General features: G+C 33.1%; 1 protein-coding gene across 9 annotated transcripts in view; it reads right to left on the reverse strand.

Moving 5' to 3' along the window:
• ADGRL3 (adhesion G protein-coupled receptor L3) overlaps positions 1-17,657 on the reverse strand; it is an 851,742-nt gene that overhangs the window by 38,192 nt on the left and 795,893 nt on the right. For all 9 annotated transcript variants that reach the window (XM_036853251.1, XM_036853252.1, XM_036853248.1 and 6 more), the window contains one exon: positions 969-1,137. In XM_036853251.1, coding sequence (XP_036709146.1) covers positions 969-1,137 — 169 coding nt within the window. The remainder of the gene's footprint in view (positions 1-968; positions 1,138-17,657) is intronic.

Genomic DNA, 17,657 nt, shown 5'->3' on the forward strand with positions numbered 1-17,657 from the left:
TTAGGTCTTATAGTTTCTTTCTCAGAAAAAAAATTTCACTTCTTGCCACTTCATTTTCAGAGCCACCTCTCAATATCTCATAATTATTTTTATTACCTCCATTTTACACATGAGGAAACTGGGGCATACAAAGGTTAATTAAATGGCCCAAAGTCACATAAGCCTTTAAGTAGAGGAGCTAGGATTCAGACCCAGTCTTGGCTCAGGAGTCTATATGGTCAGAACTACAAAGACCACATTTATAATAGAGTTAAACAGTGTAAGATGAGAAAATCAATCTTGAGATTAAAAAAAAAAATGCAATGTAAGTATTTAGTTGCTAAAATTAACTTTGAAAATGAATATTTTGGTCCTTATAGATGTGAAAAATCATAAAAATAGACCAATATAAAAATTAAATATTGCATTCTAATCATCAAAATCATAGATTTTATAAAAGATGTGCTTTTAAAGAAATACAGAGATCTTTACTAAGTTTCTACCATTCATTTAAAAAATAAATGTTTTTATCAAAATGTTTAGATAATTATATTTTCTAGAATATATCAATACAAATTAGTTTTTAAAAAAACAGAAAAATATATATTTCCTATGCCATGCCATATATGTACATATATATACATATATCCCATGCCTCCATAACATCTTAGAAAATCTACTCCCTAATATAAAAATTCCACGTGTCTGCCAATAAAATTATTAAAGACTATAAGGTCAAATCTATAAGAATATAATTTTTGTACATTGTCCAAATCAAAATATTTTGATTCTGTTTTTTGCTGTTAAGCACATTCAACTTTTATGCTTTCATTTTATGTCTGTTTTGTCTTTACTATTATAAAAATGAAATCAATGAAGGAATATATTTATTTCTTAGAGACAAACACATCAAGAATGATTTATGTTATGGGTAATTTGCTGTCATAGAATGTATGCCATTTATTCTTGAATAGAGAATTCTAGCTTACCTTCTTTTGTAGGACACAATGGAAAATGAATATAAACATTCCCTGTAGAGAATTGAAAATGGTGAAGAGATATGCCATGATGACTGTGCTTTCATTAATATACATGAGTCCAAAGGCCCAGGTCAGTCCTAATAGGCAGAGAAGAGCTATTGCACCTATAACCCATGACCTGCAGAGAGAAGAGAAAATTAAGGGTTGTCAAATAATTTGTCTTTAATTAACACAGTCATATTGTATCAACAATACTGACACTGAAAAAGATGTTACAGTTTTATTGACAGAAAATGTAAGACAGGTGGTGTAAGTATTTTAAGATTTTAATGAGAACTTACATGTTTTCAAGCTTAAGGAGATATACATGAATGAAAATGCTATAAACACAGAAATTCACTTATGCAAAAGCAGATTTGTACTATTAAATTATTCATGTATTTGCAGCACATATGCAAATGGTATGGAGATGTAATTATGGTGAATGGCAAGGGGGAAGAGTCTGTAAAGCTATGTTAGTCTCCACTGGTCTCATTGGTATGATAACATTTGTTTGATTGGACTCTTTCCATTAATCAAACATTTGTTTGATTGGACTCTTCATCTGATACACTTTTAGCCCATTTTTCCAAATTTCCTCTTTTTCCATAAAAAATTTACAGACAAAAACAGAAGGAACCAGTATATGGAAGATTGTATAAAATTTTAAACTTCTATTTGTCTGATTCTATAGTTAAGTAGAACAAGTGTGAGATACAGTAAATGGGAAAAAATAGTTCCCCTCTAGATCACCATCTACTCTTTCAGCCTTTGGATTGCTGTGTCTTGGGTTATGTTGGACTAGACTTTGGAAATTGGGCAATTGGCAGCTTTGTTGAAAAGAAGCCCAATAGCTCAGGACACCTTCATGTCTTTGAAGTGTCTGCAAACTCGTGGGAGAAAATGAAGCTGAGAATGGGATGGAGAGGGATGAACAAAGTAGTCCAAAATGGAAGACAAATTCTCACTCTCACTCCATTCCCTTAGTTTCCTCCACGCTGCCATTCACAATTGTAATAAATGGGTGACACAAGTCCATATATTTGTAGTTATGTATTATGTATTTACTATCAAAATAAAATGAATCTTTCCAATAGATGGGAATCCAATAAATGAAAATGGAATCTTCTCAACTTCTCTCGAAGTATATAGAATAGGACCAAAACAGTCTAGATCTCTATACTCTTATGAGCCCACCCTTTCCTTTCCCAGTGTACCTTCCTGAACATGGTAATCTAATGTTTATTTTTAGCAGACTACTATCTGCTACTTACATTGTCTAAGGAATAAATATGGGGATTGAAACTTTGCAAAATGATGGGGCAAAATCACATATGTTTACTATAATCTGAAGCTGGGTTTAATAAATTTTTCAGAGAGAACTATGTCTTAAGAAAGATATGTCCCAAAGTAGTCAAATATTATTAAAGTCTTATTAAAATTAATCTCAAATATTTACCATTTTCCTTCTACAACCATCAGCCACTATATTTCAGATGTAAACATCCACTAAATTTAATGTGCTTAATTTAAAACTTTAATATTCTTGAATAAAGAATCCCTAAAGGAAGCTTGCCATTGTATGTGGCATGTTTGCTTATACAAATAAGAAAACATCTTAGATATTAATATCTTATTTTACAAGCAGATTCAGAAGTATGGGAACTTTCAAGGTAAAGCTCTTATTTGTTTACAGGTATTGGAATAAGGAAAAATGGGAAGAGTCGCCATTAAATCAAGTCAAAATTGCTATTCAGATTTAGAAATAAAATGATAGGATAAAATACTCAAGCCAGCTATTATCCACTAGAAAACACATGATGGGCCCAAGTGTTAATGATATAAAAGAGTGATGAGCCCAACTTCAAAAGAAAAAAATAAGCAAGAGCATGAAGAAGTAAGTGTAATGGTATTGGAGAAAATGAAAACAAAGGACTCTTCACCAGAAGAACAAACTGAAAGTCTACAGCAAGGTCACCCAAAGGTTGCCAATCTTAATTACAGGACATGTAATTTTAAAATGTACAAAGGAAAAAAAGCCCAAATATTAGCATTTGTGTTTATGCTTATAGATTAGTACAGACTTGTAGCTTTGTTTTAGAAATTTAAAAGATACGTTCATGAACAATTAGATCAACAATCAAGTGACGTATGGAGATTTGAAAGAGACAATTTTGCATATGTAAAGTTTGATTTTTGAAGGAGGTATTTTCCCCTCTTTTGGATATTTAACCTAAAAATTCATTAGTTTCATTTGCTGTTGGGTAGTTTCATACCCCTGAGATCATTTGAAGATATAACACTAAATCACGAAATAATTTTAGATGAACGATGTCCAAACAAACAACAGAAATGAGGACATATGCAACACAGAGGAGCACATCGAAATGAAAGGAGAAATCTATTAAAAGCAAAACAAGTCTGTACCACATGAAGTTGCTATTACTGTGGCACTAAATTCAGGTGATATCCAATTAAAAGAGGTGAAGCAGAATTTTTCTGGCAATACACCTGCAGCATATTTATTCTGCATAGAAGTTGTATGCCTGATTATTTTCCTGCACAGTTTGCTCTTCTGCCTCAATGTGAATGACAGAAGCTCTAATGATTTTTCAGTACTGATCTGACAGCTGGTTCATGGGACCACACTGATAAATGGAATTTATCAGCCATTCAGGTCATTCTTACTTGATGAAGGGTCTGTTATCCTCATAGCTAAAGAATGCATAGACATAAAGACAAGAACACCAACATTAGCATTTTATGACAAAGAATTTCATATGAAAAATATTCTCCTGGTCCCCAAAGGCCTCTGTCCCCCACCTCCCTAAAAGGCATCATAAACTTCCCTTTATATCTAAAAGGTAAATCCTAAAATGACCATGAGAACTTAAATAACGAGGAATAAAATCAATTTTACAATACTGCAATATCCCTTATGAGACTAAAAAATTCCATTTTTTCATCATATGCTCATATTACTTGTGACTTGACAGAGACATTTATTTCTAAGAGATCACATTTCTCTAGAGAATAAGAAATCTTATGAGCAATCTGGAAAAGGCTTGGGGGCATACTTAAAATGACAGATTTCATGTCACCTAAAGGTCTTCTTATTGTATAATATTAGTAGGTAAGATTACTTAATTATGGACAGTACACTTCTGAGTAATTTTAACTTGCAGATGATTGACCTGAGTTAAATCTGAACATTATAGCCCTTTATAAATAATCAACCCAACTACTTTAAAATTCTTTCTGATAGTGCACTGAGAAAAAATTTTGAATAATCTTCTGTAGTAATAGGAGCAAACAGATGGCACCTGTTCATTATCACTTATATATACTAATCTATTTAGTATCATCCTGATAAAATGAGATCCAAGCGCCAAATTAGTAAAGATTAGTTAGGGGATATTTTGGATATTTTTTTACAAACATAGTTGCTGCTCAGTGAATTGTGATAGGACAGAAAAGAAACAGCAAACTGTGTCCTCATTTCTCTTACCTCTTGCAAGAGGCAATAGTTTCTGATATTATGCATACACAAGTAAAGCTCTTAGAAAGGTCCCAACTGTCATGCATTTTGAACAAAGAGAACCACTGATAAAAAACCTTACTCTCCAGGGTGATGAAAGGGTAAAGAATAGAGTGAGAGCCTGGGCTTTGAAGCCAGTTTGCCTGAGGTTTACATCCTAACTTATTCACTTACTAGCAATTTGATCTTAGGCAAAAAATTTATTAGCCTGTGGTTGTGTCAGTTTATACATCTATAAAATGGTGGTAATTTTCTTGTGATAATGAAATGATATACTGTGTATCGAGTGCTCAGAACACTGCCTGACATATTGTGTTTGATAAATATCACATAGTTATTATTAGACTATTTTCACAATGAAAATACAGAATTTCTTACCCAAAGAATAAAACACCAAATAATAAATGTTGAATAGTTAAATTCATTTGAGGATGTTTCAGGAGTAATATTATGATGTAAAATAGATGTGGCAGAAATAAGTTTGTAGATGGAGCAGGGAGTGACTAACCATGCTGTCTGATATGGAGTTACTGGCCACATGGGTTTGTTTAAATTTAAATTCATTAAAATGAGATAAAGTTTAAAATTCAGTTCCTTAATCACACTAGTTACATTACAAGTACTTAAAAGCTTCAGTAGCTGCCATATTGGACAGTGTAGTTCTAGAACATTTCTGTCTTCACAGAAAGTTCAATTGGACAGTGCTGGACTAGAGAGAGTTTTAAGCCAGGAAATGAAATTCCAAGAGAAATTTAAATAAAGCCATGGGTATGTGAAAAGATAAAGAGAGAAGAATTTCTAAGAATTGATCATATTTAACAGCTGTAAACTGTGCCAAAAAAGAAAATCCTGTACATCTACTAACATTGAAAAGTTACAGAACTTAATAACATGATATTTATTCCATTATATGCATTCCCATTGCATCAATAGATTCCATCTGTGATGCCAAGTTCATGATTGGAATGACTGTATCTTAATCTGTATAGTACAATGTTAAGTAAAGAAAGTTTCAGATGTTAGCATGTAGGAAAACATGCAAAAATACTCTACAAAATTTTATTAAGCTATCCAAATGTTTCAAAAAATAAAATACAGGGGCTTCCCTGGTGGCTCAGTGGTTGAGAATCTGCCTGCCAATGCAGGGGACACGGGTTCGAGCCCTGGTCTGGGAAGATCCCACATGCCGCGGAGCAACTGGGCCCGTGAGCCACAATTACTGAGCCTGCGCGTCTGGAGCCTGTGCTCCGCAACAAGAGAGACCGCGATGGTGAGAGGCCCGCGCACCGCGATGAAGAGTGGTCCCCACTTGCCGCAACTAGAGAAAGCCCTCGCACAGAAACGAAGACCCAACACAGCCAAAAATAAATAAATAAATTAATTAAAAAAAAAAAAAAATAAAATAAAATAAAATACAGAACTTGCACTGTAATGGCTGGAGTGAGATGTTTGCCTTTAATGAGAACCACTAAAGAGAGATATCAGGGTGCAATTCAGCAGTTTTTGTTGGTAATTGTGGGGATCAGCCGCTTGCTCTACTCAATAAAAAAGATAGCAATTCCAACTTTACTTAGAGTTAGCTATAGCTATGTGTTTAAGTAGTGTCCACAGGAATGTGAACAGAAGTGAACTGTGACATTTCTGGGTCTTGCCAATTAAAGGATTGGAATTGGGCTTCCTTTGACCATTTTTTTTTTCCTTCTCTTTTGCTAGGAGAAAGTGACAGACCTAGAAAGAAAGCTGTTTATTGATGTGGAGCCACCGTATTAGATTTAGACCACTTATTCTAGACCCATATAAGTTTAAGCAACTATAATTTAGAGTAATTTTTATAGTGTCTTAGCCTATGCAATAATTGCTAAAGCATTTAATTTGTATCTTTTAGCTATAAGAATCCCTAGTTCATATTCAGTATAGAAATTCATGCTAATGGCAAAGAACAATTCATTAATTTTACTTCCAGGATGACATGAATAATATACAATGGTTCAAAATCTAAAGATCACTGAAGATTATCCATAATATTTCAGTGCCTTCCATCATTTTGTCAGATATCCTATTGGCTTAGAATATCTAGTTTTAGAATGTCTCTCCATCAAATCTAAATTAAATTGATGATAATGTTGCCACCAGTTATGGTGCTAAAGCTGTATGCTACAGATTCATTTTTTTTATTCTAAAAAACGTATCTACGTAACTAGTTTCTAAAGCTGAATAATTTTCATTTTGATTTACCAATGAAAGTCCATTGAAACAAAACTTCATTCCAAGGTGTAGGACTAAAACAATTTTACTGCAATTATTTTAAGGTTTTATGAAAATATGGACACAAAGGCTTAAGATGCTCTTGGCAGACATTAATAGGAACTTACAGGTTATCTTAGAATTTATAAATGGTTACACTGAAAATGAAGTAAAACATACTGTACAATTTTCAAGGCACAGGAAGAAAAAAAGACCCTCCTTTCTTTAGCATATCCACTTTTCTTTCATCAGACATTTTATCATTTTATTCTTACATCTAAATTTGAAAGCTTTATTTAAACATTAATGTCATAAAATTATCTTTAAAAGTGATCATTAGAATCAAGATCAGAATTGTTAGGGGCCTCTGCATAGATTGATAATAATTATGCATATGCTTATATATTCTACAATTCCAAAGAACATTAAAATCTAGCCCCATAGAAGCTTAGCAAAAAATATATCTTCAAGAGGATAGATTTCTTAACCAAAACATTAATTTATAAATTAATGCTATGATATAAAGACTCATAATATAGTATATCAGTATAGACAGATGACAAATGGACAGAAACAATATGAATGAATCAGATTAGTTATAGGATATTCTTTCTCTGACTTTAACAGTTCAAAGTATAATGTTTTTTGACAAAATTTTTGAAGGAAATATTACATAAAATTCAAGATATAAAGAACATTAATTTAAAAAATAGTTTTAAACTTTCCCTTTTATTATATAAAATAGTACAGAATTTTAAAAAATAGTGGCATGGGTAAGGTTTGGTGTGAAGAAAGATGGAGTCATGAGAGCCGTATTTGAGAATTTAATCCCCAAGCCAAAAGATCTGGTCATTGATAAATCACAACAGGTAAAGGAAAATGAATGCCTTTAGGCAGAATTGTTGATCTCATCAACTTTAAGACTAATACATTCTGGGATCCTCTGGAATTGTCGAATTAGCTAATTGGTGTTGGTGAGTGAACTGTATATTTAACAGCGAGAAGGAGTGAGATCATGAGGTATATATACATTCTGGTTAGTGCTCCAGCATTTCCAAGTTCAGTATGCAGCTGAATTTACTTTCCCTGATATAAAACTAATTATATCAAACGAATAAAGATTTTTCCCCTTGGATTTGGTTTGGGTTACTGTAGGAATGATAAAGGTAATATGAGTAAGTTTCTCAAAATGAAAGTATTCTTCACTTTTCTTTGAAGAAAAAAAAAAGTAATAAATACTTATGTATCTGTATGTTGAGTGGGCTTTCCCAGTTGCCCCTCTTCGATAATGAGGCTCTCAAATTGAGGATAAAGAGGATTCAGTTACCCATATTCTAGCAACCCAAGCTAACAGACTTCATTTAGAAGTGATCTATGAGACACTGCTTTGTCATACTACCAAATCCAGGGGTCCCCAGTCTTTATTTATTTATTTTTAATTAATTTTTATTGGAGTATAGTTGCTTTACAATGTTGTGTTAGTTTCTACTGTACAGCAAAATGAATCAGCTATACATATACATAATCCCCTCTTTTTTGGATTTTCTTCCCATTTAGGTCACCACAGTGCATTAAGTAGAGATCCCTGTGCTATACAGTATGTTCTCATTAGTTATCTATTTGATACATAGTATCAATAGTGTATATGTGTCCCCAATCTTTAAAACTGGAAGAGTAAAGACATGGCCTTTTAAGATTGCAATGTTCATAGAATACATAAAATAGTGCAAAGAGGAAGAAAAAAACACCTTTACTTATATGAATCCCCCAGCCACAAATCTTAACAGGCAATGAAGGAAGTATGTTTTAAATGGGATGTTATTGAAGTTTTAAATTGGTCAGACATTTAATAACCAGAATAGACTGGCAAAGCATCAAGATCTGTCTAAGATGTCATTAAGATATCTGTTACCAGGTTGGTTAAGGGATATTTGAGATAGCATAGTTGGAAGAGTAGTGATCAGAGAAAAATCTAAACATATCAATGTTTATACCTCACTGTATTGAAAATGCTCAATCAGTTTGTAACACTTATGATAGAAATCTTGACAGCTTTATATTTCTTTCAAATGTACTTTATATTAGTGGGACTCTACCATCCTAGAATTACATTATTATTCAGTTCTCTCTCTTTTATTCAACCAGTATAGGAAGATTAAAAGGAAACGTCATTTAGAATGTAATTCAACATTTTTGAGTAGAATATAAGCAATGTTTCATCATGGTCTTATGTTTAAATCACTAACTATCAAAGATATCAAAAATCCTTTCAAAATATTTAAGTTATATAATATAAATATAAAAATTATAAACAGAGAAGACGATTTTATTTCAACTGTGGATTTTACTACTATTAAAGTAGTACTACTAAAAGCTATATTTCTACATTTTGTTCATATAAAAATATTAAGAGGAGAATGAAATGAACCAAATAACTAAAATAAATGGTTTCGAATATATCATAAACATTTTCATTCCCATGCCTCAATTTTCTTACAATAGTATTGGAGATTTGAGAGCATACACCAATATTAAATTTTTTTTTTTTTTAAGATTTATTTACTTTATTTCTTTATTTATGGCTGTGTTGGGTCTTCGTTTCTGTGCGAGGGCTTTCTCTAGCTGTGGCAAGTGGGGACCACTCTTCATCGCGGTGCGCAGGCCTCTCGCTGTCGTGGCCTCTCTTGTCGCGGAGCACAGGCTCCAGCCGCGCATGCTCAGTAATTGTGGCTCACGGGCCCAGCCGCTCCGCGGCATGTGGGATCCTCCCAGACCAGGGCTCGAACCCGTGTCCCCTGCACTGGCAGGCAGACTCTCAACCACTGCGCCACCAGGGAAGCCCCCAATATTAAATTTTTAATCACAGATTTCACACTGCTGCTGAATTGGGTAAGTCTGAAATTAGGCAGAATTGAGTATAATAAATCAGGATCAATAAATATTAAATCAATAACTAATAAAACTTTAATTATATTATCTCCACAACTCAATGTTATACAAATTTTTATAACTCAATATAATATGGTCAAAGAACTAACATATATGAAAGAAATTAGGAGTATCAATTATGAGAATGAATAATGAATTAGTATATTGTACACAGACAGCTACAAACTTATTACAGTTTAGTATCTCCATCTATCAGAGTTATAAAAATGAATTGGAAGATGCCATGCAAATAAGATATAAAATTTTGGAATCATGTTGGAAGCAAATAAGATCACTGTATGATTACTTATTACTATTAATATATGAAAGATAGTATATCATAGTGACTGAAAGTATGGATTTGTGAATCAGCCTGCCTGCATTTGGATGCCAGCTGAGCATTCTACTAACGCTGCAACCTTGGGCTAATTATTCAACTTCTCTGAGCCTCACATTCTTCATCTGCGAAATGTGGATAAATACAGAACTCTGTTCACAGGGCTGTTGTGTGTATTAAATAAAAGGGCTTGGAACTTTTATTTAATATACAAAAATTATTCAAATACACAAAATTTTAACATACAAAAGTACTATATACATATGTGCTATTACATTTACTGTTGTGTATTGACTTTCTGACCTCAAAAAACAAGCTATAGGGAAAAAACACAAACACAGTTTTCCTTTTAACTGTTTTGGAAATTCATATATTAAGTAGAAATCCAAAGAGGAAGAGGGAACTACTGTCTCTTTCTGAAATGATCTCTATTATTTACATTTAGAAAGCTTCAGTTTATCCAATATTTCATTCTAAGATTTCTTTAGGCTTAGTAAATGCTATGAATTTTTACATTCTCATTTGAAATGGGTTATATTCAGATGCCTAATGCACATTAAAATAGAAACCCAGAGTCCTCTGGATTACATAAGAAATCCAAATTTAATTCATAAATATATAGTATCTTCAGTGTCAAAAAGTCCACTAAGCAACTGCCATGTTTCACTAAATGTAATCATTTGACCATAAAATAAGAAACAAAGGACATAAAATTATGTGAAATGTTCATGAAAATTCACTGAGATATATGTTGTAAAATTGAACTTTATTAATATTTTCTTATGATTTTTTGAAAACTTGAAACTTTGAATAGGAAAGATAAAGTAAATGACAAAATATATAAAGAAAAATCTGTATTTCTAATTAGTAATTTTTATCTTGTAATCTATGAAAACTGTGGTTTTAGTAAGAAACATCTCAAGAGCTATAAAATAATGGCAAGTTATCTTTTATTTATTAATACTTATAGTTAAAATCCTGTTTCCTGGTTCACTATTGAAGGGCCAGTGTTTTTCAGACTTACATGAGTCTTAGAATTCACTGACTCTTTAGAACAAGAGAGCTGATAAAATCTGGTCATTGGAATGCAAAGAGAGGAAGTACTTTAAAGAATATATTACTTTCAGGGTTTTTTTTTTTTTGCAACTTAGAAGATACACAAACTTTTAACTTAAGTAAAATAAGTCAGGAAATTAATAACTTTTTGATATTCTTGCCAAATGTGTTCTGACAGGTTGAATGGCTGTTATACTCTTTCTCATACCATATGGTATCATCACCTCTCATTTCAACAACTTGCAACAGAAACATTCATCATAACCCTTCTGTGAATAAACACCTTGTTATAAACTGCTTGTAAGAACAACTAAAACATAAAAAAAGCACAACTGAGTATTTAAAACATGTTTGTACTTACTAAGATGCCAATAAATGGAACAAAGGGAGGCCTTGAAACACAATAGGAAGCAGACAAGTTTTATTTAATTTTGGTCAAGTAATTTAACCTTCATTACTTACTTTACTCACCTTCACAATGAATAAAACAATCTTACTAGGATCTTTTTAGAGTTTCATGGACCAAGAAAAGAATAGTCTATGCCCCAGCTAGTTATTTGGACAATGAGTAGACCTAGTTAATGACACAAGATCTCTACCACAATTCTGCTTCTAACACAGAAGCCCTGTAAGATGTTGTTGTTCCTAATTAAATTTATTACTAGAAATCTAAATATAATCTTAAATTTATGTCAGTAAGAAAAAATTTTTAAATGTTATAGAAAATTTAAGCAAATATAGTAAACAAATCCAATATTATAGATACACAAAAGCTCCAAATACCAAAATAACAATTCTTAAATCAATCACATTTTAGGCCAAAGGGCAGCCTAAATAAAGTACTAAGAATCAACATCAATCAGAATGTATTCTCTGATGATCGTGACGTTAAATTAGAAATCAATAACGAATAAAATATGCATAGATGCACATGAACAATTATCCTGCTGTTGCTACATCTCCAAAAAAGCCTCTAGACCCCGAACATTTTACAAATAAGTTCTATCTAATATTAAAGTAACAAATAATCCTTTTTTCACATAGGACAGGCCTAAACAAAAAAGAAGAAAAACTTTATGAGACCACTATAACTTACTACGTGGGGACAGTTTAAGAGAATAAAAAATAAATAAGAACATTTTATTTAAAATCTTACATAGGGCTTCCCTGGTGGCGCAGTGGTTGAGAATCTGCCTGCCAATGCAGGGGACACGGGTTCGAGCCCTGGTCTGGGAAGACCCCACATGCCGCGGAGCAACTGGGCCCGTGAGCCACAATTACTGAGCCTGCGCGTCTGGAGCCTGTGCCCCGCAACAAGAGAGGCCGCGACAGTGAGAGGCCCACGCACCACAATGAAGAGTGGCCCCCGCTTGCCGCAACTAGAGAAAGCCCGCACACAGAAACGAAGACCCAACACAGCCAAAAAATAATAATAATAATAATAAATAAATAAATAAATAAAATTTATTAAAAAAAATTCTTACATAAAAATCCTAAATAAGCTATTAAATAGCAAAATCTAATGGTGCATAAATATCATGATCAATTATTCCAGAATGGTAAGGAATATATCAGAAGAACTTTAGAAACTGATTCTGAAATTTATGTGAAAGAAAATGAAAGTCTGAGTAGTTAAAGCAGTTTTGAAAGATGATCAAAATGGGAGGACTCATTCTACCAGATACTAAGCAAGTTTTGGTAATAATGTGGCAATGGTAGAGGAACGAAGTGTATGTCCTCGGAATAGAAGACAGCACAGAAACAGAGATTTGATATGGAATAGTGTAGCAGCACAAATCTGGAGGAAAAGGATGGATTATTTGGCAAATGATGTTGGAAATTTGGCTCTTTATATAAGAAACACAAAATGTCCTCCAAAGACATCAAAAGCTATAGAGGAAAAAAAAAATGATGATTTAAATATATATATTGCTCTCTGTAACAAAGGCAAAATCAACAGAGACATGACAGGCTGGGAGAAGATACATGCAATAGCCAAAGCATTCAAGTTGTATGTTAGCAAGCAAAAGGGAAAGTTTACCAAAAAGCTAACAGAAAAAAATGGGAAAAAATTAAAACATTTTTTAAAACATTAAAAAATCTAATAGAAATAAATGAGCATAATCATTTTACCAATAGGGTTCCTGTGGGTATTAACTGAGATGTTACATTTTTATTGTTTAATTGCATGAATGAAAGTTACTGAGTGGGAGATCTGGCAATTTTAGAAATCTTTCTACACCTAACTGAGCAAGATGTGGTAAATTCAAAGAAGGCAGCAAAATGAGAAAAGTGCAATGACAATGACTATTGTAAAGAATATGTGCCATTTTTTTAACTTACATCTTGGTATATGTAATATATTAATATTCAATCATGTCAATACTTTTGCTGATAAATTATTACTTTTCATACTGATGGCTTGTTTTCTTTATCTCATAATTAAACAGTTTGAAATTATAACCTTACACTATCAATCTCAGTTCTGGAACTGAGAGAATTTTTGTATTAGCACGTTTCAATGTCTGATTGAAAATGTTAACTTCTACAGACGACATTCCAGAGTATTCTAGAATACATACTCAAATAGCACATTTATAAAAGTGCCAGGGACTTTGTTGACAGATATTTTAAAAATACATAATTGTATGTAGTGGAAAAATCCAACAACAATTGGGATTCAGCCAAGAGAAAATCAGATTAGGAAATTTTCAAGTGTGGACTGAGTAGCTCAAGACACTTAACATGCCACTATACTGTCTACACGTTTTAATTACAAATCCAATGATTTACTACACAGTCCTTTATTTAAAATAACTCTGACTTACATGCTTTCACCGCTTTTAATATGAGGTAAACTTTTCTAAAACAAAGTAACACTTCTGTTAAAAAGCACTCCTGGAGAGTAGGAGAATGAGAAAAGTTGAAGTCTGAAAGAGTGCTGTTTACCTTAATGTTGTTTTTATTTAAATGAGAGGTATTCCCTTGGAATTAAGGAAAACTGGTATGTACCCAGAGTGTGTTGGTAAGTTTTTCAGTCCATTTGTGTAGCACATAACCTTTGAAATGATTAATTTGCCAATCAGTGATCATCTATTTATTACCTTTAATCATAGAGCATTTTAGCCTTCTTTTATGAAATTGGAATATAGTTAAATAGCCTGAGATGTGATTCTTAAGATTATGTATCTTGGTATTTTCTAGAACTTGGGGAGAAAATGTATGTATCTAAGGCAGAGTGTAAGTAGTGTTCTCATCCACCTAGGGGGATTTTCCATTGATACTGGGTAGGAACTCTATTGCCCAAGATTGTAAGTGACTGCAAGAAGACAGTAAGTAATGAATTTGGACAACAAAAATGGTTCCAAGCTTGTTCCATCCACTTACTCTAAAATTTCTTTGTATATCCCTTAATCCAATCCAAATTTCCACATTTCTCTTCCTCCCCCCAAATTCCATACTGTCCTTTGAAATTCTTGGTCCAATATCAACAAATTCCCCTACATTCTAATCTTCATTCATGTGTGTTTTTGTCACCTTCATGCTTTAAGTAAAATTGTTGCCTGCTGACAGTGCCTTCCCTGAAGACCACACACACTCAAATATTGGTTCTCTTACAACTCAGGCAGTAGAAGTGGCACTGCCAAACTACTGTTTCTCTTCCGTCCAAACCCCCAGCTCCTTTGAGGTTCTTGCCATCAAATATTTACTACCACCATTTATTTCCTCTTGTTTTTGTTATCCTAGTAGCATCCCCAGACCTCCCATTTTTCTGTCTCTCCACATTTTCACTATGTATCACCCCTTTTGTGTCCATCATTTCCCGCTTGGCCAGACTAGATTCTATGACATTTACTTTCTTACTTCTCCTCTCATCCTTAATGATTTGAAAAAATATGCAACCCTGGATAGGTGAGCATTGATGGAAAAAACACACAACCATAACTACTGAAGACATGTCAAATTCATGACAACAAATGTCTAACAGCCAATATCCAAAAGCCAACTAAACTCCCCTAGCACATATGCTTTCCCCTTCCCCATAAGGAATATTTCACATCTTCCTTCAACCTCAAACTTCCTTTTCATCCCAACCCCCTTAGCTGAATATTGCCTCCTATTTCCTTAAAAAAAAAAAAAATAGAAACAATCTAACAGTTGCAAATGCACTGGTGCACTGTCCAGACCTCACAATCGCTTGCACAGCTCCTGAATTTATCACTCATCTGCTGCATGTTTAGTTGCTAAACACTTGCCCCTGTGACCCACAGATGACTGTTTTGGGGCACCAGAGCTGCTATGCCCATACAGCCAGTAGTGTCTGGGAGTTTACGTTCCACTCTCACAACCGCTCCCCACCCCCCTTCGGCAAGCCTGTAATCAATTATGAACAGGTGTGAAGTTACAGAATTCCAGCTCCTATGCCTTAACTGCCTTAAGACAGTTCCAAAGTGTAATTTACACTCCAGAGCTCCCTTTAGGATCAGGGTCAGTCTGAGACTTCACCCAAAATGACAACCTTGCATAGCTTCTTTCTCTTATCTATCCCCTTGCTTCCCCTTACTTTCTTACTGATTTTCTCTGAAAGCACTTCCATAATAAATTGTTTGAGCTGAATCCTTGGCTCAGAGTCCACTTCTGGGAGAACTCAAACAAGACTACTGACAGAAATATTCTCATCTTTCCAAAACCACATCTATCAACTACTTTCAACAGTAGCCACACACACTGTCTTCCCTCCTATTATAATGAGAGAAGTGCCTCTGCTCTTATAAAGCCAACATATCCATTCATTCTGACGCTTCTCAAGAACTGTGCTCCTGTCTCTTCTGCTTTTATCAATATCTCCTCCTCTATTGGCTCACCCCCATCAGCAAACACACTTTAGTATTTCTTACTTTAAAAAACAAAACAACAAAACAAAACAAAACACCTTCCAGATCCCAGAGATTCTCCAAGAATCTTTTGTGTTATCCTTTCCTGAAAAATTTATCAAGAGTTTTGTAATTCATACTCAGTCACTTCTCATTTTCATAAAAGCCACTCTATTTAGGCATATGTTCCTAACTCCACAATGCCCCTGTCATTGCCAAATCCCTTGTCAACTTTTTCCATCTTATCATACTTGAGTACTCAGCAATATTCTATAGTTGAATAGAATAGAACTATTCAACTATAGTTCTTCTATTCTTGGGTTATATGACATAATTTTTTATTTACCTTATTGACTATACTTTCTGAGTCACCTTTACCAAAATAACATTCTTCTTGGGCGGTTTCATTCAGTAATTCACTTTGAATACTAGTAACTCTGAAAACTCTACCTCTAATTCTGACAAGACTGCTGTGACATTAAGACTCTTGAAAATTGAATGTTTCTAACCTAATTTTACAGTTCATAACTTAAAATATTAAAATAATCACAGGATTTTAAAGATGGGGCTCTTAGGTCATGTATTCCAATCAATATTTGAATTTAAAACTTCTTTAAGCATGTCTTCAATCTAAAATGATATTTACTAAAAAACTCTTAAATGAAGCACAATTTAATTTATTTATAGAAGTACAATGTGATATAACAAGGAATATATATTAATGAGTGAAAAAATGGACACTGAAGCCAGACTGCCTGTTGGAATCCAAGTTTTGGCACTAACTAGATGTGAGGTCTTAAGGTGAGCTAATTACCCTTTTAGAAACCTCAAAGGGTTATTGCAAAGATTAAATTTACACATGTAGAGGACGCAGAACTGTACCTACCACACAGCAAAACTTCAATAAGTTAAGTATCTGTCTTGTTATTTTGCACATAGTTTCAAATAGACACAATACATGAAATCTCGAATTGATGTTGGTTCAAGTGCAGCCATTATAGTTGATTTAAGGGCAGAACCAGAGAGTACACGTTGTTTATTTCAGAATCTATGACTAAATTTTTACCTACAGTATGTGACTCAAAATAGGATATAATATTTAACTTAATATTACCCATAAAATTTTACTTTAAACATCTCCAAGAAGCATTTGAAACATGGGTTGATTAGGATTGGCAGGCTAAAAGTCTCTCAGCCCAATTTATAAACATATAATCATCGTACTAAATAAAAATTTCAATTTAAAATAATTTGTGTCATTTCAAACAGAGCTATATTAGGAAAAAACGTAATTTCTAGTTGGTTCTGACTATAGCAACCAAGACAGCTCTTAAAAGCTGCCAGATTATGATATCCATGAGATTTCATATGTACTTCATTCAGCCTTTGTAAGTAATCCTATTTTCCACTTTATGCTTTAAAGAACTAGGACCCTAAGTATTCACTGGGGTAAAAATTGGCTTATATATTGAAAAGGAAAATTATCTGCTTGGAAATAATTCAAAAGTGATTCAAATGCTTTCATTTAGAGTTGAAATCTACAGTTCTAACTCTATTAATTCCATGTATAATTGTTTATAAGCTGAAACTATATTAAAATAAATATGTTAAAAGTGAATGAAATCATTTTAGGATAGTATTTTTGAGTTTACCCCATAGTATATATGATTTAATTTTATAAG

This window comes from Balaenoptera musculus, chromosome 5 (genome assembly GCF_009873245.2).
Source record: "Balaenoptera musculus isolate JJ_BM4_2016_0621 chromosome 5, mBalMus1.pri.v3, whole genome shotgun sequence".
Lineage (NCBI taxonomy): Eukaryota > Metazoa > Chordata > Mammalia > Artiodactyla > Balaenopteridae > Balaenoptera > Balaenoptera musculus.